Source organism: Salminus brasiliensis, chromosome 7 (assembly GCF_030463535.1).
Source record: "Salminus brasiliensis chromosome 7, fSalBra1.hap2, whole genome shotgun sequence".
NCBI classification, from domain to species: domain Eukaryota; kingdom Metazoa; phylum Chordata; class Actinopteri; order Characiformes; family Bryconidae; genus Salminus; species Salminus brasiliensis.
This window is the reverse complement of record NC_132884.1, coordinates 42,799,539-42,822,898: the sequence shown is the minus strand read 5'-3', so window position 1 is coordinate 42,822,898 and position 23,360 is coordinate 42,799,539. Positions and strand designations below refer to the sequence as shown.

General features: G+C 44.8%; 1 protein-coding gene across 1 annotated transcript in view; it reads right to left on the bottom strand.

Moving 5' to 3' along the window:
• Window positions 1-227: 227 nt before the first annotated feature.
• The window catches only part of uqcc1 (ubiquinol-cytochrome c reductase complex assembly factor 1), a 32,997-nt gene continuing 9,864 nt past the window's right edge, over window positions 228-23,360 (bottom strand). The window contains exons 6-9 of the mRNA XM_072683225.1: window positions 21,777-21,885; window positions 10,415-10,492; window positions 7,033-7,146; window positions 228-886 (exon numbers count right to left, since the gene is read on the bottom strand). Coding sequence (XP_072539326.1) covers window positions 752-886; window positions 7,033-7,146; window positions 10,415-10,492; window positions 21,777-21,885 — 436 coding nt within the window. The 3' untranslated portion in view covers window positions 228-751. The remainder of the gene's footprint in view (window positions 887-7,032; window positions 7,147-10,414; window positions 10,493-21,776; window positions 21,886-23,360) is intronic.

The window sequence follows — 23,360 nt, the reverse complement described above, 5'->3', positions numbered from 1 at the left end:
GGTTCTGAGTGGGTTCTTCAGTGCTGGTTTAAAAACAGAGAAAGGTGAGCGAGCGGTTCTGCGGTTCTCCCGCTGGTAAAACAGAGCGTTTCGGTGAGTTTTATAAAGGGTCAGATATTATGGTCTGTTTTCAGGTTCCACTTAGAGCGAGTTTGATTGAGAGAGAGAGCGAGGGGGGGGGGGGGGGGGGATGTTGAGCACTGTAAAGAGACACAAATCCAATGAAATTTCAGAGAAATATCTTTATTTATAATTATTAAAATAAAGAGCCCCTATATTCCATACAAAGCAAAAATCCTAGCAAACACACAAACACACACACACACACACACACACACACTCCCCCCGCCAATACACTGAGAGTGCAGAGACACCGAGTCAGTGATGGAGGGAGGATCGGAAGAATACGCTTATAAATAGAACGGCAGCGATTCAGGAAGACAGACGCTTATAAATACAGAGATCTACTGCAGCTCCGGAAAAGGAGAGTACAAACCCACCCCGACTGACCCTATCCTCTGTGAGTGTGTGTGTGTGTGTGTGTGTGTGTGTGTGTGTGTGCACTCCTATCACAGTACATTGGTTTGAGGAGAAGGGGCGAGAGGGCGAGAGAGAGGCGGAGAGTGAGAGAGTGTGCGAGACTGAGTGAGACACTAGTGGATCACTAGTAGGTCCTGACTGGTGGGTCTTCCAGTATTCAGATGGTGGTATAGTGGGTATAGTGGGTACCGTGCGTACAATCAGGCGGGTTTTATAGGCCTGCATCATTGTAGGTTGGGGTGGCCACCTTCAGAATGCTCTGCGGATTCTCTTCCACCAGGGGGCGCCATTTAACCTCTCCAGTCAGTAGAAGATCTTCTCCGTCCAGAGCGTCGATAAACTGCATCTGAGGGAGAAAGAAGGATTGTCAGGTTAATAAACAGTAGAATTTAGGGACGTCCCGATCCGGCTCTCTTAATGCTGAGTATCAGCCGATACCGACTGATTATTGTATAAATAATTAGATCAGACGAGCTGCTGATTAATCTGATCAGTAAAATCCCTTTATCTTCAGTATCAGATTCTATAATCAGACATTCTGGACTGACTGATTTATTTTAGTCGAGACTTTTCTTAAAATCCCTGTTTTATAGTGTTTAATATCTTATAATCCAGTCTGACTCTCCTCCCTGACCAATCAGCTCCCAGCTCCTTTACAACACTGCAGTCTGATCACTTCCTGTGTGTGTAGTGGTACACACTCTGGACTGGTATCTGTGGTTGTTGGTCTACTGGTGTGTCATAACTGGTTTATAGTGGGTGAATGTGCTGTGTGTGTTCAGGATTCCTATAGCATGCGTGTGTTAGCATTAGCATTAGCCTCCACTGGTCTGCTTATGGTGTGTTTTCAGGTTTCACTGTAAAACAGCTCCACACTGCAGAACCTCAACTCCTTTATTTACCTTCTGAGAACGTCCACACTGCTGCTGCAGCCGGCTGGCTGTAATGCATGTTAATGCTGCCTTGAAAACACCAGATGGCGGAGCTCTAAACACCACGGATGGAACAAAGACTCCGAACTGGACTGGGATTAAAATAGCAGATACCCGATCCATTCAAATATGCCTAGATCAGCCCTGATCCAGACCACTGAATCAGATCGGAACATCCCTAGTGGAACAACAGTGTAATTAACAGCCTCTGTCAGCTTTTGTTTACGTTCAGGCAACCGAGCCTTAACCTCTTGAACCCAAATTTGTACCCTTACGGTACACCAGTCACCGGTGAGGGCGAAGACCAACACACGCCCCCTTAAACTGCCGCAGATGCAACATCACTGGGCTGGAAGGAAGCGTCACATACCCAGCTTCAACGCACCAGCCTGCAGACGCCAGTGACAGCACAGCAGTGAAGCAGTTGTGGGGAGACAGCGTCATCTACCCCCCCGGAGAGAGCAAGGCCAATTGTGCCGATGGCTAGCAGCACAACCGGGATTCGAACCACTACGATCCTCTGATCATAGGGACAGCGCCTTACACCACTAGACCACTCGGGGACCCAGAAGTGTTTAATTCCGATACTTCAGGTTGTTCAAGTCTGTGGCAAACACTGCCATCTAATGGTCGGGGGTAAAACATAATACCGAATGAGTCGCTCTCCGACACCAATCTCTACATCTAAACCATTAATAATAATCAATACTATGTTTGAGAATCGATACAGTACTGCTGAACATAATATCGTGATACTTTGATTTAGCGATATTTTCACACATCCCCTAGCATCTAGTTGTATTTCCCCCTCTCAGAGCTCCAACGGTTGCCCTGTTCCTCTGTTGCTGAGGGTGGTGAGAGTCTCCATGCTGGAACAGGGGGGCAGGGAGGGCACTCTGCAGTCTGAATAAACTGTGACTAAACCTGACTCATTTCTGATGACTGAACACGAGGACGTTTCTGTTTGGACTAACACGGCTGCAGATGGCATGAAGAAAATGCGACATGCTGAAGCGTGTTCCAGCGAAAGGACCCAATCGAAACGCGAGGTGGAAAAATGAACACACACCATGATGTCAGAGCCAGTGTGCGTCGGGAGTCATTAGCGTTGAACAACGGCGGTGTCAAACACACACACACACACAGGCTTCGGAAGGGGCCTTAGTAACCATAGTGACCATTTCCCTGTGTGTGTTCAGTTGTTAGATGCTGCACCTGTGCCTTCCTCAAACCCTCACCTCTTCCTCCCCATCCTCACTCCTCCTCGACCCCCTCCATCCTCCACTAATCAGCCCCAGAAATCAATCCCCGCTCTTTGTGTTTATTTGCAAGCCCACCAACCAGCCCCACTGCTGAATGCCCCCAAGGCCCGGTGTGTGCGTGTACACACACACACACACACACACACACACACACACACACACACACACACACACACACACACACACACACACACACACACCTCATTTGTAATAAATTCCTGCCATCACTTGTAATGGGCCAACACAGCTGGTCAGAGCCTGTGGCCTGAACAGAGACGTGGGACAGCCTGTGTGTGTGTGTGTGTGTGTGTGTGTGTGTGTGTGTGTGTGTTTTAGTTGGCTTTCTGTTCCATACACTTTGTAGAATGATGCAGGCAGCATTAAACAATACTCTGGAGAGCCAGTCAAGCTCTTACCTTGTCAAGGCTTTGGAAAAGGTGATAAGAGCATGAGGACTCCTGATTTACAGCATCCACCAAACATTTGGGGGCAATTTTCCTTCTTTCTTTATTCAAAATATTCAATGTTTTCAGTCCAAATGTTTGTGGACACCCCTTTTATTGACTGCATTCAGCTACTATAAGTTGACGCTTGCTCATTTAGTGTTTCTTCTGAAGTTAAAGGTAGTAAAAAGAGCTGATCCTGCTTTTGTCATTGGCGGACACTCCTCTGTAAAATCCTTTATCCAGCCCAGTACAGTGAGTACCAGAACACTGACCGATTACCCCTCTCCAGACCCATCACTCAGCCCAGTACAGCCAGTATCAGAACACTAACCGGACACCCCTCTCCAGACCCATCACTCAGCCCAGTACAGCCAGTATCAGAACACTAACCGGACACCCCTCTCCAGACCCATCACTCAGCCCAGTACAGCCAGTATCAGAACACTAACCGGACACCCCTCTCCAGACCCATCACTCTGCCCAGTACAGCCAGTATCACAAGTACACAGTTTTTAGACACACTTCTAATAAGGTGGGCCTGATTAAATCAAGCTGGGTGTGAAGGCCTCAAAGCTCCACTGCAGGCCTCACGTTAAACCTGAACCCATCGGAAGACTCGGTATGACTGAATGAAGGTTGGGCTAAGTCTATAAAAGTTTTACCAGAGCTGGCAGAGCGGTCTGCTATTTGTAAGATGTGCGTGTGTGGGGTTTCCATGTGTGTTAGGGGGTTTGGTGGGGCACTGCTCTTCATTAGCCGCCAGTTAACGTTGCTGGTGTGCGAGTATTTGCGTGTGGCATGACCCTCGCTTTTCCGGGACCGTCAAACAATACCAGCTGAGGTGGATTTGAAGAGTGGGCAGGCTGGGCTGCATGTGGGTACGAGCGTACATGTGCATGTGTTTTGCGGATGCTGGTAGGATCAAAAGACAACAAATAAAAAGCACTTGCATGTTAAGTGTACACTGTGTGTCCAAATGTTTGTGGACACCCCTTCAGCTACTTTAAGTTGCACACATTGCTGACACATTCACACAGCTTGTCTAGTCCCTGGAGGAAAGTACTGCCAACAGAATAGGACTCACTGGAGCAGATAATCATGAACCTAGAGGGGTATAAAGCCTGCAGTATTGAGCTGTGGAGCAGTGGAAGAACTGTGTTCTCTGAAATGATGGCTGGATGTGCTCCATCAATACTTTTGGAAGGAGTCAGGGATGCGGTGGATGCTGAGCACAGAACAGTTCACCTCCAAAATCTAATAGAAAGTCTTCTTTCCTGGACTGTGGAGACAGTTACTCCAATAAAAGCAGAATAACCCCCTTTTAACAGCCTTGATTTCAGAAGAAATGAATGAGCAGGTGTCCAAATACTTCTGTCATTGAAGGCGTCGGTCTGTAATAATGAAATAAGAAGGTGCTGAGAAATTGTGAGGCAGTCACTGATAGCAAGGCTGACTCGGATTGGATTTTTCGAGGAGAATTTAAGAAGGTTAAGGTACTGGCACAGCGGACAAATATCCTAGGTAGCATGTTTACATACCTTAGCATAAACCTTTAGGTACGTTGAAGCTTCCGAGATCATGTCCAAGACAAACATCTGCAGAACGCCTGTAGACTTCTGCGTCTGAACTGTTTACAAACTCCTAATTTGAGGAGTATTTTGTGAGGCTGCGGTAGGAACGGCCGTAGATTGCTGCAGGAACTGATTTGACCAATTTCCTCTGGAAGTATGAGCGTTTACACGCCAAGAAAGGATTACTGTGAACGGCTGGAGTATCTGAGTAACAGGTTTTGAAAGAAATGTGATTTTCCCAATTTTGTCCACATGTCTTATGAACACTGGCCAAATAACACTGCAAAGTCCTCTCCGTTTACTTGCCAGCTGAACACAGTGTTGCTTATTAGCTCATTAGTCAGATATGTATGTATGTATTTATTTATTTATTTTTGCTTTTCTGGCCTAGCATAACGTCTACAATTACAGTAATAAGCAAAACAAAGCAATTACAGCTTCTAAACATGTTGTTAAGGGCCCTTCTTCCTGATTCCTCCATCTGAAACTGGTGCATGTGGTGCAAAACTGGTTCATTTTTATACCAAAACAAACTGCAAACTTCTTAGAAGCCTGAGGAGCAGAGAAAGACTCCAGGACTTTCACTCCAATAAGGTGGCAGAAAAGCTCCTAAATCCTAAAGTCGAAATCAGTGAGACATAAGGCTTCCATGTTGTGATGTACGGTTGTGGTCAAATTACATACCCTTGTCTGAATGTTTGTGGACACCCCTTCTAATGAATGCATTCAGTTTACTGCTTGTCTAGTCCCTGTAGAAAAGTACTGCCAATAGAATAGGACTCTCTGGAGCAGATATGGCATATGAACCTATTGGCACCATGCTGCCTCATCATGCCAGGCGTGGGCTAGAGGGGTATAAAGCCCCCCAGCATTGAGCTGTGGAGCAGTGGAAGAACAGTGTTCTCTGGAATGATGGTGGTGGAGCTCCATCCAGTACTTTTGGGATGAGGTGGGGGTGATGAGGTGGGGTTGTGATCATCATCCAACATCCTGACCTCACTAACACTCTTGTTGCTGAATGCAGTCAAATCCTTACAGCAATGCTCCTCCAAAATCTAGTAGAAAGTCTTCTTCTCTGGACAGTTACTTCAACAGAAGCAGGATCAGCTCTTTTTAATACCCTTGATTTCAGAAGAAACAGGTGTTAACTTATCGTAGCTGAATGCATTTATTTGAAGGGGTGTCCACAAACATCTGGCATTAGTGGCAGAATTCTGGTCGGATATTTGTCTGCAGTTCTGAGTTCAGAGTTTAGTTCATGTTGGTTTTCTGGAACAGACCCGATTTTTAAGAACAGTCCGCATGTTTTATTAGGGTTGAGGTCAGGACCCCAGAGAATGGTGCAACCACCACCATGCTTACCAGTTGGTAAGCCTTACCATCGGTGGGCAGCCAACTCCAGCTCCCAGGGAGCAGAGAGGGTGAAGGGCCTTGCTCAAGGGCCCAACAGTGGCAGCTTGCCGAGCCCGGGTATCGAACCCACAACCCTGTCATCAACAGCCCGGAGCTCTAACTGCTGAACCACCACTGCCTCCTAGGAAGTTAATTGACAGTGGGTAAATGATTATTGTTGACCGTATGTGTATAATTCTGACTCTACATGAGGTGTGCTGTGCTGGTATTACAGCCAGCAAAAGTACACTATATGGACAAAAGTATTGGGACACCTGCTCATTCATAGTTTCTTCAGTCAATACTTTTGTTAGAGTAAATGTCTCTACTGTCCAGAGAAGAAGACTTTTTTTACTAGATTTTGAAGGAGCATTGCTGTGGGGATTTGATTGCATTCAGTGATCATCACCCCACCTTCTCTATATCTCATCTCCAAGTCTCCATGATGGGAGCTTCACCACCATCATTCCAGAGAACACAGTTCTTCCACTGCTCCAGCTCAATGCTGGGGGGCTTTATATATCCCTCTAGCCCATGCCTGGCATTAGGCAGCATGGTGCCAATGTGTTCATTCATTAGAAGGGGTGTCCACAAACATTTGAACATACAGCATATGTTCCACAGGAAAACAAGAACATAGTCTTTTAAATGAACAATTACAGCCAATAGGAGGTCGCTTTAGTCATATCTAGTCCTTATTTTTTTTAATAGGGTCTGGATCACCAAGCTGGCCTGGCTACTGACCAGAAGCTGGCCTTTGAAAATCCCTTAAGTTTGCACACTTCCTTCTACAGAGACATTGATTCTTTGTTCAGCAGTTAATCAGTTTGATCAAAGCTCAGTGTTCCAGGTCACTGTCTGGACTTAGCCCTGGTCCTGTGAGACTGACCTGTTTACGGACATATTCCACCATGAGTTCGAGCTGTCTGGGGTCTTCACACTCCCTGTTGAAGAGATTCCTCCAAAGAGCTGCTGCGAGAACACGGTCATCAGACAGGATTCCCTAAAAACAGCATAAAACAAACAAACAAATAAACAAACGAACGGCACCTTCACATTATACAACCACCAGTGATGTAACGGCCTCGCTTCCGATTCCTGCACACCAGCTACGCCGGTTCTCGTAATTTTAAATGCAGCTTCAGTCTCCATCACGTCTTCCGGCGGTAAACAGGTTTATGGCGCTTGCATCATTTGCCATTTTGTGCTCACTTCCACCCAAGAACTGATGGGTGGAAGCTATTAAATCTTGTGAAACGTCAGGAGGTTTGGCAGTAACAGAAACGGGGAACTCGCAGCTGAACTGTGTGTTTGTCTCTGCATCTGCATCTGCATGGGTCTTACCTCAGTCAGTCCAGCCTGCAGACTGTGTGAACCATATAGAAATCAATCGATTCAAGAGGACTGGACCTAAACGGACAGCTGGCCGGCTGCTCAGCTGCATCATTCATCATACACTCATCATAGACAGACAGACAGACCAACCGACCGACCGACCGACCACAGCTTCACATCCTAAATGGGACACTGGCACGGATTCATCAAGTTTCCTAACAACAAACACAAACTGGAGACAAACTGCTCCACATCTGATCCAGAGACTTAGTAGAGTTGTAGGCGACGACCGTTTCCCTCATGGCAGACAAGTGCTCACCACCACTCTACACCAAAAAAGAGCCTTAGATAAATGCTGTACATGTAAACGCTGGAGGTCATCATAATGAGCATATTTCATTTTTGTGTATAGCTGATGATCGGATGATGATGATGATAACACTGTATACCACAAATTTCAAAATGAGGACAATATTTTTACATTATGACGCGTTTGATGTGTTAAATGTATTGAAATACAGATTTAAAACTGTATTGTGTTCAAAGTCAACATTATATTTGATCATTTTTTCAGTAAAAAAGACAGTGTGGAGCGATTTTACAGTGGAACCTGAAAACAGACCATAATATCTGACCCTTTATAAAACCATCACTGAAACGCTCTGTTTTACCACTCGCTCGCCTTTCTCACCCAATACAGAAACCCCAATCACACACACACATTCACCCACTATAAACCAGTTATTACACACCAGTAGACCAACAACCACAGATACCAGTCCAGAGTGTGTCCCACTACTCTACACACAAACAGAGGAAGTGATCAGACTGCAGTGTTGTAAAGGAGCTGGGAGCTGATTGGTCAGGGAGGAGATCAGACTGGATTATAAGATATTAAACACTATAAAACATCATTTTAATAAAAGTCTCGACTAAACTAAATCAGACAGTCCAGAATGTCTGATCATAGAATCTGATCCTGAAAATAAATGATTTTACTGATCAGATTAATCAGCAGCTCGTCTGATCTTTGAGCCAGTGAGCTGTTGCTGTTGGCTGCTCACTAAGGGTCTTTTTATGTTATTTATTTTTCTTTTTTTGTGTCTTTTACTAATTATTGATTATGTAAAGCTGCTTTGTGACAACTTGACCTGACGATCTATGGGGCTGAATTATTAATACAACAATCGATCGGTATTGGCTGATACTCAGCATTAAGAGATTTAAACATTTAAAAACACCTCAAAAGTCAAGCACTTAGGTCAAAACGTCTGCAAAAGGCTCCAGCACAGGACTATTTTAATAGTTGAATAATCATCTACTGACACAAATAATCGATTATTTTGATTATGAAGAGCTAAAGCTATCAGCTTTACATTGAGCTTGATGTTATTTTATGCATTTGATAAGTACCAATAAAGACATTTACTCGTTAAACGTTCCTGCTGCTATAAAATATGAATAAAACTCCAATATCTTTTTCTTCTCAGAATTTAAAACTAAACACATCCAAAGTAGCGGCAGTGAAATATAACAAACGTAAATCAGTTTTCCATAATTTTTCGAAACAGCAAATCATAAAAAGGGGGAAAACAAAAAATATGAGAAAGTAACTTTAGAGTTTGTGTTTCTGCTTGATTTGTATTAGTGACTTTTATTTTGACACTGACTGACCAGAACCATAATATCGTCGACCATTAATCTGAGCTCCACATACGTCCAGAACCATTCCTAGTTTGTGTAAAATAAATAAATAAATAAATAAAACCTGCGCAATGACATGACCAACCAATCAGCATTTAAATTAGTCACCAACTAACTGGCTCGTCGAGTAAGGCGGTGTTTATATGTGCAGTCTGGTTGATTCGGGCCGGACCAAGCAAGACAGCTTAGACTGATAGACCTGCAATCGAACCAAAATGAGGGGAAATGGGTGACGTCTGACACGCGTCAGACAGAAGGCCCCGGGCCCTTAAACTGGTCTTATTAAATCATGTGGTCTTGATCTCAATATTAAACCCTATGTTTGATAGATAACATACACATGCTAATTTGTTCACCCACAGGGTTGTGGGTTCCATACTCGGGCTCGGCAAGCTGCCACTGTCCTCTCTGCTCCCCGGGTGCTGGAGTTGGCTGCCCACCGCTCTGGGTGTGTGCTCACTGCCCCTAGTTCACTAGTGTGTGTGTGTGTGTGTGTGTGTGTGTGTGTGTGTGTTTTACGTTACTGCAGCTGCGGCCCAAACACTGTGTAGTAGTGTGGTAGTGTGTGGTTTGGGACACAGCCAGAGTCAGACAGAAGAAGCTAAGGCGCAGGAGCTAAGGGCAGGTCTGCACGGAGACCCACTCGTGATGAAACGGGCAGATAGGGATGGCATGACGTTGGTGGAGCGAGTGGGCAGGGTTGGTACTAGATTTTGCGAGCAGACGAGACCCCCGGCCCGGGGGTTCATACTCCAAACGAACCGCACCAGAGTCCGTTTAGAAATAGGCCGAGACCACCTCACCTGTTTGGTGCAGACCAGGGTTCCTTTTATTGGAAGCAAAGCTGGCATGTATGAACACACCCTCGTTGGTTAGTCCGTGCACCTAAAGCCCTCCCATGACCCCAGGTTCCTCTAACGGGAGACTGCATGAAGCCACTTCTGACGTCTACACGGCTCCAAAACAAATGGAAACGCCTTGAAGAAATGAACACCGACACTCTGCACTTTACACCTCAGTCAGCGGATCATTTCCAGCCGAAGCTGACGGAGAACAGAGCACAGAGCTCGCAACAAAAGCTGCCACTTCCCATCTACTTACGGACAGCTCCGCAACACAGCGGTTCCTACAGCGCGTGACTGTTTAACGGGTAAAGCTCGTACGTCTTCCGCTGAGATCTTACACTACATGGAGTGTGTCTGCGTAGTGTGTGTGTTGTATGAGTGTCTTACCTCATCGTATCCGAAAATAGCGGCGTAGAAGGTCTCGGTCATTGCCTTCATACTCTCCTTCCTGTGAATGGCTTCAATCTGAGAGAGAGAGAGAGAGAGAGAGAGAGAGAGAGCTTCAATACACTATAGCAATCCACAAAATACAATATTGACAAAAGTATTGGGACACCTGCTCACATTCATTGTTTCTTCCGAAATCAAGGCCTGATCCTGCTTTTGTTGGAGTAACTGTCTCTACTGTCCAGAGAATAAGTCTTTCTACTAGATTTTAGAGAAGCATTGCTGTGAGAATTTGATTGCATTCAGCCACAAAAGTGATAGTGGCCTCACCACCCCACTTCATCATCCCCAACTCACCCATCCAAAAGTACTGGATGGAGCTCCACCACCATCATTCCAGAGAACACAGTTCTTCCACTGCTCCACAGCTCAATGCTGGGGGGCTTTATACCCCTTTATAGCCCACGCCTGGCATTAGGCAGCATGATGCCAATAGACTCAAGACGTTGATCTGCTCCAGAGAGTCCTATTCTATTGGCAGTACTTCTCTCTAACAGGACAAGACAAGCTGTGTGTGCACACGAGCATTTGCACATCTGTGTCGTCAATGGGTGCAGCCTAAAGCAGCTTAATGTATTGACTAGAAGGCGCGTCCGCAAACTTTTGGACACGTAGTGTATTTTAGAGTGTGGTCATCACACAGATCTTCAGATCTTAAAGTCGGAGTCAATTACAAATCACGCTTTGAGCGCCCCCTCATGGACGGCTGTACACATGCATTTCTGGACAGTGTGAGAGCTGCAGAAGCTTGATCTGAAGGTGGAGCAGCATGTGGGTGGGGGCGGTAGAGTAACACTACAGGATTTTACACTAATATGACTCTATGGGTTCTGCAGCGTTACACAGCAGTTCTGGAGAGAGGTTCTACTCCTGCAGCTCCACCACCAAACCTCCATAGTGCAGTAGCAGCAGCGCTCTGGCCCGGAGTGGAAATGATGGAGACGCCCTGTTTGTTCTCCCTGTTCCAGTCAGTGGATCATCAGCATGATCCTGAAGCTTGTGACTGCAGTCTGACCGTCAGTACACTTCACATTTGGTCACTTGTACCTTGAAATCTGGACCCTGAGTCAGAGTTAAGAAACAAATCAGATTTGCCCTGCAGTGTGAACGAGGCCTGTGTACACACACACACACACACACACACACACACACACACACACACACACCATGTTTATATTTGAGCCTTATATGGAGTTTGGGAATGTGCGGTGTGTGCTGGACTGGTGTGTACGTACATGGGAGAGTGCGCACTACAGCAAAGCACCTGCACATGATTACAGAGACCTGCCGATAATTACTCTCATCTGGCCGGGCTCGACTTGCTCATTCTCTCCTCTCTGGTCGTCCGTGTTTTGGTCCGTTGCTCTCTTCCCACCATGCCTTTCAAATCAGTTCCCTCCCTCACTCTCGCGCTGCTCTTACTTCCATGTCGAAGTCTCGATCCAGTTCAGTTTAACTGTATCGGCTGATCCGGTCTGATCTTTATGTCTGTATTAATAATTAATAATTTAGGAAAGTCTGACTCACCATCAACACACTAAAACTTTACACATTATACGGACAAAAATATTGGGACACCTGCTCACATTCATGGTTTCTTCTGAAATCAAGAGTATTAAAAAGAGTTGATCTGCTTCTGTTGGAGTAACTGTCCCGCATCTACTGTCCAGAGAAGAAGAGCTTCTACTAGATTTTGGAGGAGAAGCATCCACTGTGAGGATTTGATTGCATTCAGCGACAAGAGTGTTAGTGAGGTCATGATGTCGGATAATGATGATGATGATGATGATGATCACCACCCCACCTCATCCTTGACCATTCAGCTTCCAGTTCCTTTAAAACACTGCAGCCAAATCACTGTGTGTGTGTGTGTGTGTGTGTGTGGTAGTACGCGCACTCTGTTGTTTGTTAACCATTCATGTAAACTATCTACACTAAATGTCCAAATGTTTGTGGACACCCTTTCTAATGAATGCTTTCAGCTACGTTAGCCAAGTTGCACGCATTGCTGACACAGATGTGCAAATGCACACTCTTCTTTTTTCTAGCCCCTGTAGAGAATTACTGCCAATAGAATAGGACTCTCTGGAGCCTATCAACCTATTAGCACCATGCTGCCTAATAATGCCAGGTGTGGGCTAGAGGGGGGAGGAGCTGTGGAGCAGTGGAAGAACTGTGTTCTCTGGAATGATGGTGGAGGAGCTCCATCCAGTACTTTTTCCTGATGAGCTGAAGAGTTGAGGGTGAGGTGGGGTGGTGATCATCATTCAACATCCTGACCTCACTAACACTAATGCAGTCAAATCCTCACAGCAATGCTCCTCCTCCAAAATCTAGTAGAAAGTCTTTTTCTCTGGACAGTAGAGACAGTTACTCCAACAGAAGCAGAATCAACTCTTTTAATACCCTTGATTTCAGAAGAAAACAGGCACTGAGCAGCAGGCAGCAAAGGCAGTTGGTTCTGCTGCTGAAAAACAGAATTTAAGCAATAGTTGAATAGTTTTAGTTTCAGATATTATGTTATGTTGTCATTTTCCACAATAAAACAGCTCCACACTGCAGACTGTAAACTGTTCTGTAATCTTCTGAGCACGTCTTCACTGCTGTGGGCGGGGAATAATGTCCGTTAATAGCGCCTATAGGAAGCCAGGGGGCGTTCTCCTGGAGAACAGCAGCAAAACCAAAGGATCAGAACTAGTTTAGGTATCAATATTTTAAGCCCAAGTCAATTCTGATCCTTTGTTTTTACCGCTGTGTTCTAGCAGAGCGCCCTCTGGAATCCTCTAGGCACCTTTAACAGGCGTAGTTATTAATATATGTCAGGATAAGCTCAAATTCCGATCTACCGGATGATAATAATCGGGACATCTCATACTCTTACCTCTCTCCACTCTGCTCTAATGTGCTTCATCCAGCTCACCTCACCTCATAATTCTTCCTCTTCCTCACTCCTTCCTTCTGCAGCCTGCTGCTTTAACTCGTTCAGCTCGACCTGACTTGGTGAAGGTTAGCGTTCGACATCCGATCATCCTCACAAACGAGACCGAAGGTGAAGAAAGTGCCGATTATGCACAATCTCGCCCTCACACCACTGAATTAGTGTCCTATCTCAGTTTACTGTTATTACTAGTGCTTAGAAAAACATACACACACACACACACACCCTTGAAAGTGGCATGGAGAGCTTACACCGGCCAGATGCTGAGTGAGTATGTGTGTGTGTGTATGTATGTGTGTGTGCGTGTGTGTGTGAAAGCTGGGAATGAAGGAAAATTCAAGGAGGGCTGGTCCGACATGGCACAAATGACAAGTGTTTTCCTTCTCTCAGCACAATTAGCACAAGCGTAACCTTATCGTGGCAAAGTTTGAGCAAGAAGGGGTCCTCCACTTTCCACTGCTGTAACACTACTCCACTCCCACTGAGGCGACCTGTTACAGACCTGCCAGACACACTGATTACACACCGGCCTTTTACAGGACCTACTCACATCGTTTTTCCCCCTGAACTCGTTCGGCTTTGGACGCAAATGGAAATTCCTCGGTTCCGACCTGGAAACGGCCCTACGTAATGGGTCAGGATCCAGGCAAGCCTTTACATAGCCAACATCCCAACATCAACCCTATCGTTAAACTTGGCAAACACTCTCAAGCTTCAGGGCTGTGCCACATGAATGCTGCGGCCAGGGCCAAGAGGTCAACAGAAATTAAGGGGGATAAAGGGGGGCAGGGGTGGTCTCTGGTCCAAATGGAACCTCATTTACCTCATTCAAGTCTGTGTCATGCTAATGTACCAAACCCATCAACGGAAAGAAAGAAAGAAAGAAAGAAATGAAGAAGTAAATGTTTCTTGTGCCAGAGCTCGGAGGGTGGAAGGAACGGCCACGGAAGAATAAGAATTGTTGCTGAAAGGAGCACAGAAATGCTTCCCCACTTTTGTTGTTTAAAAAGCTTCAGCAGAAATGGCCCAACATGAGTTTTTCCCCTCCGATCTCAATACTGAAACTGAAACTCAGCCAGTACTCAGTTATTATTTATACTACGTCTTAAAATGCGACATTTAGTCGTAGTATTTATCAGCTTGGTCTCTTTTTAAGCCACAATAATTGCAGCCTAAACAATATATCTAATCAATGAAACCCTTGAGATACTTGCTAATGCTAATAAACTATGTCCAAATGTTTGTGGACACCCCTTTTTTATTAAACGCATTCAGCTCCTTTAAGTTGTCTAGACCTTAAAGATAAGTAATACCTATAAAATAGGACTCTCTGTAGGAGCAGATCACCATGCTGCCTAAAGTCAGGCGTGGGCTAGAGGGGTATAAAGCAGGGATGCACCAATTCGACTTTTTCAGTTCCGACTAAAATAAACAATTGTGCGGGACACAGCATTCAAATTCTAAATAAAAAAGGAGTCAAACTGTATAACTATAAAATACAAACTATAAAATATATAAAAATAAATAAAATGTATCAGTCAAAACTGAATAAGTAGCTTCACTTTGTCAAACTCACAAACAGTAAATCTTATTTTTACATTTTTAGCGTACAGTCATTCAAAATAAAATCTAGCAGCTGATCCTGAGAATAAATAAGTAACTTGGTCAAACATACAAGCAGTAATCAAAAATTGCAAACATGTAAACATTTAGTGCAGCCTCACCCCACCCAATTAAAGTGAAAGGATCGGTTCTATGGATCGACCTAATTATCCGATACCCGATCCAGCTAATTTTGTTCATTTCGGGACCGATATCTGATCCTAATATCGGATCGGTGCATCTCTAGTATAAAGCCCCCCAGCATTTAGCTGTGGAACAGTGGAAGAACTGTGCTCTCTGGTATGATGGTGGTGGAGCTCCATCCAGTACTTTTGAATGGGATGAATTGGGGAGTTGGGGATGATGACCTTACTAAGGCTTTTGTTGCTGAATGCAATCAAATCCTCACCGCAGAAGTTTTTTTTGGGGGGGGTGGAGCAGATCACAGATACTGATCGAGGGCAGGGCAGGATGCTACATTAACGTTTCCAGGCATTACTTCTATATCATGGTGCAGGGCTTCTGTAATGTTCTGCATTTTCTTTCAAGATGAAAAAAAAAAAAAAAAAAACACAGTATTGATCCAATTTTCCACCTCACAGCAATGTTCCTCCTAAGTCTAGTACAAAGTCTTTTTCCCTGGACAGTAGAGACAGTCACTCCAACAACAGCAAGAAACGGTGACTGAGCAGGTGTCCCAATACTTTTGTCCATTTAGTGTATCTCTACACCCATCCTCCTCTTGATGAAGCTTAGGAGAACCCCAATACTTCTGTCCATGTGACAAATGCATGAGGTTTTACTGAATCATAAATGAATGGATGAGGCGTCCTCACCAAACGGGACGTCTGTCCACACAGAGACGCCCCAAAACCCCCAGTCTGAAGCACTTCAAATGATCAGACCATGAGACAAACGCTCAGTGCAGGAGGTCTGTGAGAAGGCCACTGAGGAACACTGACCAGAACTAACAAACAGAAAGAGGCAGCCCTGTCCATCAAGAGTCCAATAAAACCATTAGGGTCATTACAGCGCAGCATGTGGTGACTTTACTAGACCAAACCGAACCTGGCTCTACACTCCGGTGTTACTCTGACGGGACGCTAGCGAACGCAGAGCAGGTCTATGCCGGATAACGTTGGTGTTAAACCTGTGCGCACACAGTGCGTCTGCAGCGTGACGGCAACTCCGTGAGCCTTAGTGGAAAATTGGAGATATTTGATTTATGGTCCCACTAACAGGAAGGAGGTGACATTATGGAAAGGCTGTGGCTCGGAGTCGCACCAGAGAGGTGCTGATTTCATTAAACACACACACATGCATGAGCATACACATACATGAGAGAGGCGTCACAGCCCAGCTTTAATTCTTTACCTCACTCCCTCACACACACACACACACACACACACACACACACACACACACACACACACACACACACACACACACACACACGCAAGGACGCAAGGACGCACACACATTGGACCCAATTGTAAAAGTCGAATGTTATTACTACCCAAAAAAATAGCCGATGCCAATCACCACACAGGCAAAACCCCGGCAGGAAGGCATAAATCACCCCGCCTGTTTAGGTCTGAATAATAATAAAACAACAATGAATGAATGAATCTCTTTCTCTAAATGTTAGAGGCCATATCCTACTTTTTATAGTTTATGTTCCCTCTGAGGTGCACTTATGACGTTTGTGGTTTTTATGAACCAAAAACCACCATAACTCATTTTTTTCACGACCACTTTCTAACCTCTACTCCTCAAAACCAATACAGGCTGTTTTTGTTACTGCGCCTTTAAGAAGGAGCTCGGTTCTGATTGGCTGCCTCTTTCAAAAAGCAGTCCAGGCTGAAACACTCCTTATAACTTCATTACGGGTGGGCGGGGCTACACTGCCTTAGCTAGAAGAGGCGGGTGTATAAAATTCAGGTTAGACTCCATATATGGACTATATGGACGGGGGGAGGGGGGGGTGTCAACTTTTTGATTGGAAACTAGTAAAATATAAAACACTGTTAATTTCACAGATTTTCTGTGGCGATTATGCAATGTGTGTGTGAATGCCAGTGTCAACAATGGGTGCACTTTAAAGTAGCTGCATGCATATCGCCGCTCTCTGACAAAAAAGTTAAACTGTAAAAATATTTTCCAATTCCATTTCAAGTCAATCTATTTTTATTGGTTCATTTATCATCGAATTTTGATTATATGATTTTGATTATATAGAACAACTGGCAGACTCCCATTATGCCAAAAAACTGGTAAAACAGCAAAAGTAAAAATACTTGGTTTGGTTTTTGTTGACAGTGGCAATATATATATATATATATATATATATATATATATATATATATATATATATATATATATATATATATATATATTTAGTATATATATAATATATATAATATATTCCTGTAGAATATCAACCTGAGCCTCACCACAAGCAAAGTCCTGACATGTTGTGCAAATGACAAATAAACCTGAAACTTGAAACTAATATATATATTAGTTATACATCTCCACCCTTCTTTCTGAAGGCCTCAGAGAGCTCTCTGGATCTGGCCATGATGGTGATCTTCTTCCCCCCTTTACTTCAACCATCAATCAAGATCAGACCAGACTAAACGTCTGAGGTTTAAATCAGACAGACTCCTCCACAATAATCCTCTCCAACCATGTTCTGATCATCTGCAGCTGATCTTCTGAACCTGAGTCTGATTCTACACATTAGAAGGAGGAATAAATGTTGGGGGATCAAACTTTCTCTTCAAATTACATTTCTATTAATTCTGTTTTATAAATGATGATTAAAGACGTTTCTTCAGGTGAGTGAGTTTAGTTAGATTACCTCCATCTCTCAGTGCTGATCACATGAAGATCAGCAATACTGAAGACCATCAGTAATAGGTGTACTTTAAAGCAGCAGAATTTATTAAGAAGAAGGGCTGTCTGAATACTTTTGGACATGGGGCAGCTGTAAAGAAAATTTAGGACTCTTCTGAACAGCGCTACTGAATTTCTGTGCTTTTCCGAAGTGTGTGTGTGTGTGTGTGTGTGAGAGAGAGAGAGACAGAGAGAGACTTCTGTTTTCACAGCTGGGCAGAAGACTGTTCCCACCCTGTCTCTGACAGCAGCTCCCCTAAAGCCTTCCATAGGCCTCATCACACACACACACACACACACACACACACACACACACACACACACACACACACACACACTTTACTGAATTGGGTCATTATTAAAACCCATCTTCTTCTAATACTTCTTAAAGCACAAAGGTGAATGACCATTAAGATAAAACAAGTAATGCTGACTGGAAACGCTCTTGTTTACACTAATATTGATAATTACTGTCTGATGATCAAAGAACAGCTCAATTGCTCGTTACTCACCATCTGAACGAGTGTCGGGTAAACAGCATCCTCAGAATGGAAATATTCAAACAGGTCATGCTCTTTTCATGGTATGCTCAAACTGAGGTGGACAGTGGGTGCGCCAACTATTTAATAGCCACGGTTCGAAACATCCTGCATGTCCTTTTTTCCCCTCATTTTTCACTTTGGGACAGTTTTCTGATTAATGGACCAATAGAAATGTTCCGGAATGACTAGAAAATTATTTAGTTTTACACCGACATCCACTAAAAGTTATGCAATGTATTCCTCCTACTGTTAACTTACCAATTAAGAGATACACTAAATAGACAAAAGTATTGGGACACCTGCTCATTCACCGTCTCTTCAGGAATCAGGGGTTTTAAACAGAGTTAGAGAAGCTGTCTCTACTGTTCAGGGAAGAAGGCTTTCTACTAGCATTGCTGTGAGGATTTGATGGCATTCAGCGACAAGAATGTTAGTACTGGATGGAGCTCCACCACCATCATTCCAGAGAACACAGTTCTTCCACTGCTCCACAGCTCCTCAATGCTGGGGGGGGCTTTATACCGCTCTAATAGCCCATGCCTGGCATTCGGTGGCCTATTCTATTGGCAGTGCTTCTCTACAGGGACTAGACAAGCTGCGTCTATAAAAGAATTGTCCATAGATTTATATCATGTCTGGTTTAGGAATTCCCTGCGGCCGCCTCACACGGGAGCATGTCATCGGTACGAACCCTGCGGAGATCTAAACACCAGGCCATGCTACTGGACTCCCCTCAGCATGTTCACAGCGTATAAAGTGCAGTTATTACATCCTGTAGGCTAATGAGGAGTGTTTTCAGAGTGCACATTTCATAGCATATCCTTTGATTACACGTCCCAGCTGCACCGCGTCTCCGTAGGATCTGTATTCCGCAGGGTTAACTTACACTCTTACGCTCTGCACAACCTTTCCAACAGCCTGCAAAACGCTGTGTGCTGACCACGTCTCAGAACAGGCCTGAATAATTATGAGAAAGGATACCTGTGATTAGAGGGACTGATTGTGTGATGGTAATTATTAAGTGTGAACAGAGATTGCACTGTGGTGTTTCAGTACACAGCCCCAGTAAACTCCACTGAAGTACCTGTGATTCGTCAAACCCTATGAAAGACTCCACTCACATTACGCTCGGCTGGAACGCACTGCACTCAAGATGTCTAGTGGAAAGTCCTGCGATTCGTTGCAGCGCTGTTTATAAGCAGCAGCGTAGAGCGAGTTTGATAACATGGTTTTATGATGATTACAGGTATTTATTTCAGAGCTCATGAGCCAAAACTGTAAAATGCAATATTTAGCACCTAGTCACTCTCAACTGCCTCGATCGACAGCAATAAGGGCTTTTAAGTGGATGAAAGCCTGCTGCGGCGAAGGCCAACTGTAGAGGAAGCGCCCCTAATGCTGCAGGACTGGTTTACTATATGAGCAAAAGTATCCAGACAGCTTTTCTACTTCTATGTTAAAGTGTACACGCTAAGATAAATGGACAAAAGTATCGGGACACCTGTTCATTCCCCGTTTCTTCTGAAACCAAGGATATTAAAAAGAGTTGATCCTGCTTTTGTTGGAGTAACTGTCTCTACTGTCCCGGGAAGAAGGCTTTCTACTAGATTCTGGAGCAGCATTGCTGCGAGGATTTGATTGTATTCAGTGATAAGAACGTTAGTGAGGTCAGGATGTTGGATGATGATGATCACCACCCCACCTCATCCTAAACGTCCTGGATGGAGCACCTAGAACCCAGTTCCCCTGCTCCACAGCTCAATGTTTGGGGATGTATACCCCTCTAGTCCTGAAAAACACTAACCAATAAAACGGGGCACGCTATGGAGCCTAGGGTCTTCCTTAATTAGGACGCTGTACATCTAAACGTTCTCCTAAGCTTCATCAAGAGGAGGATGGGTTCCTCTTTTGAGACAAGGTTCCTCTCAAGGTTTCTTCCTCACTGTAAAGCTAGTTTGTGACAACATTAGTTGAGAAAAGTGCTAAATAAATCAATCTGAATTGAGTATCAGCTCCTTAGAGGTTTAAAAAAAGAGGTTTGCTAGCATGGATATCCCAAGAGTAGATTAACGGCTTAGAGGTGGGTTGCCCTTCCACGTTTAGGATGCTGGAAGTGTCTCCAGGACGTGTTATTCTAAGCTTTATCAACTCCTTAGAGGTTTTACCAGTTTGCTAGCATGGGAATTCCAAGGATTAACAGCTTAGCGGCTGGTCTTACTTTTAAGTAAATATCCAGCGGGTGAAAGCTGGTAAGTGTTAGTGTTCTTTCTTACTTAGGCTGCTGGAAATAATAATAATAATAATAATAATAATAATAATAATAAGTAATTATTATAATTTAATTTTTTTTAATGCTTTAAATTCTCCTTATGTCTTTGTGTAAAACATGCCTTGCCTATATTGAGCAGTCATGGCCCTATATTGGGCAGTTGGTGACCTAACGGTTAGAGAAGCGGGCTTGAAATCTGAAGGTCACAGGTTCGAATCCTACCAGCAAGACTTTTGGGTGGGGGTGGAGACCGTCTCCTCCCTCAATCCATAGCTAAAGTGCCCTTAAAGTGCCCACCAACTCCCAACTGCTCCCTGGGCGCTGGAGTTGGCTGTGTTGGCTGCCCACTGCTCCAGGTGTGTGTGTGCTCACTGCCCCCATTTCACTAGTGTGTGTGTGTGTGTTCTCTACCACAGATCAAATGCATAGTACAGCGACAAATACTCGCACCTTAATTTACTTAATTAGATTAAATATCAACCTTATGTCTGGTAAGCACTGCTTCTGTGATCTACAACTCATCACCCAACATTTTAGAACCTGACCTCACTGATGTTCCCCAGCGTTGAGCAGTGGGGCAGAGGAACTGTGTTCTCTGGAGTAATGGTGCTCCATCCAATACCTTTGGCATGAGTTGGAAGTGCAGAACCCATCATCCAACATCAGAACCAGACCTCACTGATACTCTTTCAGGGCTGAATGCAGTCAAATCCCCCTAACAGCAATGTTCCAACATTTCCAGAAGAGCAGAGGAAAGCTGCTCCTACAGCCTGACAGGCTAACACCCATGACTTCAGGAGAAACGCTGGAGGAGCAGGTGTCTACAGGAAAGTTCTTTGTATGGGCAGTCTGAGCACCAGATGTGGAAATGCAGAGGTCACTGCATGACGTCGCTCTAACATGATCAATGTTTAGATTTCTGCAAATTCCAGGTCGAAACGACCGACACAGGAGCGTAAACTGAGCTAAACTAGACGGACGCGGAGTCTGAGGCCGATGAGGACGAGCACATCGGACGTGTTGGAAGAGAGTGACCATCTGGACTGAACTCACCCCCATGATCTTGCTCCGCTGCTCCACATCCTCCCACATGGAATGGACGATGTACCGACACATGTACTTCCCTTCTCTGCCTTCCTGACGCATCCGCACCAAACACATCCTGCAGAGGAGGAGCAAGAAGCTTACTTCAGCAGAACAGGTAAGAAGAAGAGACGGGCAGTACTGGTTATAATGCATGCTAATGGGGGCTCCTGGACCATGTGGAGATGCAGACACACCATAACATTTGTTTACTTATTCAGATATTCAGAAATTGCGTATCAATACGTCAATGTAGAGAATTATACACACTACCGGTCAAAAGTTATAGAACACCCCAAGTCCAGTGCATAACATGAAATGGACCAAATAATAATGTAAAATGGGAACAAGTTATTGGTTAGCAGCGTCCAGCTTTTCTGCATCAATGGAAGTTAATTAAGCCTAAAAATTAAAGCAAGCAATTAATATTCAAACCCTTCTATCTATCTGTATAACAGCAGTGTTGAGCAGACCGTGTTACTGCTTCTCTCACTGTTCTGATAACGACTGGACAAAAGACCCCCAACACAGAACCACAGACAGAGTGTCTATAACTCTCAACAGTGGAGCTCTTTCCTTTAGAGAACCTCCAGATAAAGCCAGAGTGTGAACAGGTGTTCATTATCTTCCTGGGTGCGGTTCGATTGGGCAGGTGAGAGGAGGTGGTCTCGGTCCGGTCCCAAACAAACCCCGGAGCGGTCTGTTTGTGGTGAGAACGTGATCTGACTATCAGATGTTCTCCACAGGTTTGAGCTAAACGGCTCCAGTAGCCAGGTGCTTAGCTGGTCTACTGCCCAGATCTTCTCTACTGAGACCATCTCTGCCGCTGCTCCCTGCACTAGTCCAGAACACAGGACCTTCTTCCTGTATTCCCTGTCTTGCTCCGCCCCAGACAGGTCTGCCCAATCAGCAGAAAGCATGCGGTTCTCATTTTGGTGTGAATCCAAACCAAACCAAGGGGAAATGATCCAAATTCACAAACTCCTTAACTGATTCGGACCAGAGCAAACCAACGATAGGTGTGAAAATGGCCTAAAACTCCCTGAATGATTGACATCCAAGAAACCAAGGACAGGGAGCACCTGTACAGGTACAGGAACAGCATGGGTCTGGGGGACTCTCTGAAATGTTGCATCAATATAAAAGAAGAGACCTCTAGTGGACAGCGACTAGGCCAGCAGTCCTCACTCTCAGCTAATACATCTGCATGACCTCTTAAAACGCTACCCAGCCAACACACTCATGTGGGGCTCATGTAGGTGGAACGTGGGCTAGGTGGGTTCCAGGTGGGCATGGGCTCTGAGTGGGTTCATACATTTGTTACTGGGACCCAGTTGGGCTTCCCAAATGTGTCCCATCGTTTCAACCCACCTTAACCTCACATGGATCCCATCTAGACCCTGTATGCAGTGTACAGCCCCAGTGGGGCCTGAGCTTAACACCACCTGGTCCCATTGCTGATCCTGGTGGGGATCCATATGTGGGTCCAACATGAAACCTCTGGGAAAAACGCTGGAGTGCAGGATCCATTCCCATTCCACTGCCGTCTATTAT